The following is a 1,220-nucleotide window of genomic DNA, read 5'->3' as shown; positions in this document are numbered from 1 at the left end:
GTCTCGCTGGTGCCGGAGGGGGCGGTGCGCGAGAGCCTGGTGGCGCTGGTCAGCACCTCGGACAGGGACTCGGGCGCCAATGGGCAGGTGCGTTGCGCCCTCTACGGGCACGAGCACTTCCGGCTGCAGCCTGCCTACGCGGGCAGCTACCTGGTGGTGACCGCGGCGGCGTCCCTGGACCGCGAGCGCATCTCCGAGTACAACCTGACGCTGGTGGCCGAGGACCGCGGCGCGCCCCCGCTGCGCACAGTGCGGCCCTACACGGGGCGCGTGGGCGACGAGAACGACAACGCGCCGCTCTTCACACGGCCAGTCTATGAGGTGTCAGTGCGCGAGAACAACCCGCCGGGGGCCTACTTGGCCACGGTGGCCGCCAGGGACCCTCAACGGCCAGGTCGCCCACCGGCTGCTGGAGGCTGAGGTGGGCCTGGCTGGGGGCGCCTGGCCACCTACGTCTCGGGGGACCCCGTCACGGGGCGGCTGCGCGCACGACGGAGTTTTAACCTCGAGGAACTGGCCAGGCTGCAGCTAGGGCTGGAGGCGCTGGACGGCGGCTCGCCGCCGCTGCGAGGCCGGGCCACGGCGGAGCTGCAGATGCAGGGCCAGGACGAGCGCGCGCCCCGGCTGGTGACCCCGGAGCTCGTCGATGGCTCAGCCCTGCTGCCTCCGCCGTGGGACGCGTCCCTGGGCTCCCTGGCGACCCGACAGCAGGCCAGGGACGCGGACAAAGGCCTTGACGCGCAGCTGACTCATCTCCAGCTCCGCGGCGACGGCGGCCCCGGGGGAGCTATCGCTGCAGCGTCGGCGGTCCCCGCAGCCCGCCGGCCCGCCGACGGCGGTCGTCGCGGCGCTGGACGAAGGCCGGCTGGCCCTGCGGCGCTCGGGCGCGGTGCTTCCGGTACCCGCGCTTCCTGCACCACCTGGCGGACAAATGGTGCTGGTGCCACCGCCGGCGCCGCCGCCGAACCGGGAAGGGGCGCGCAGAGCGGCTCGTCGGGTTCTCGGCCAGCCCTTGCAGCCTTCTCCTGGTGGCCGGGGTCACGTTACTTGGCCCCGCCCGGGCCGCGGAGGAGGAAGCTTTGGGAGCGCGGCCGGAGCTGGTGCCACTCAAGCAGTGAATGGCCAGGCCGCTCCAAGTTGCAGAGGGTCAGGGGCTGTGACTCTGGGGGCTTCAGCCTGAGCTGCTTCGTGGAGACACCGCCGCTTTCCGTTTCCTCGGA

General features: G+C 73.0%; 1 protein-coding gene across 1 annotated transcript in view; it reads left to right on the top strand.

Annotated features, from left to right (window-relative positions):
* LOC104993077 (protocadherin-8-like) overlaps positions 1-1,220 on the top strand; it is a 3,031-nt gene that overhangs the window by 1,633 nt on the left and 178 nt on the right. Inside the window, 3 exon segments of the mRNA XM_010846179.1 lie at positions 3-380; positions 382-440; positions 443-1,209. Of these exon segments, the coding sequence (XP_010844481.1) occupies positions 3-380; positions 382-440; positions 443-1,209 (1,204 nt within the window).

This window comes from Bison bison, unplaced genomic scaffold (assembly GCF_000754665.1).
Source record: "Bison bison bison isolate TAMUID 2011002044 unplaced genomic scaffold, Bison_UMD1.0 scf7180017864232, whole genome shotgun sequence".
In the NCBI taxonomy this organism is placed as follows: domain Eukaryota; kingdom Metazoa; phylum Chordata; class Mammalia; order Artiodactyla; family Bovidae; genus Bison; species Bison bison.
The sequence above is the reverse complement of the archived record's forward strand: the minus strand, read 5'-3'. Positions and strand labels throughout refer to the sequence as shown.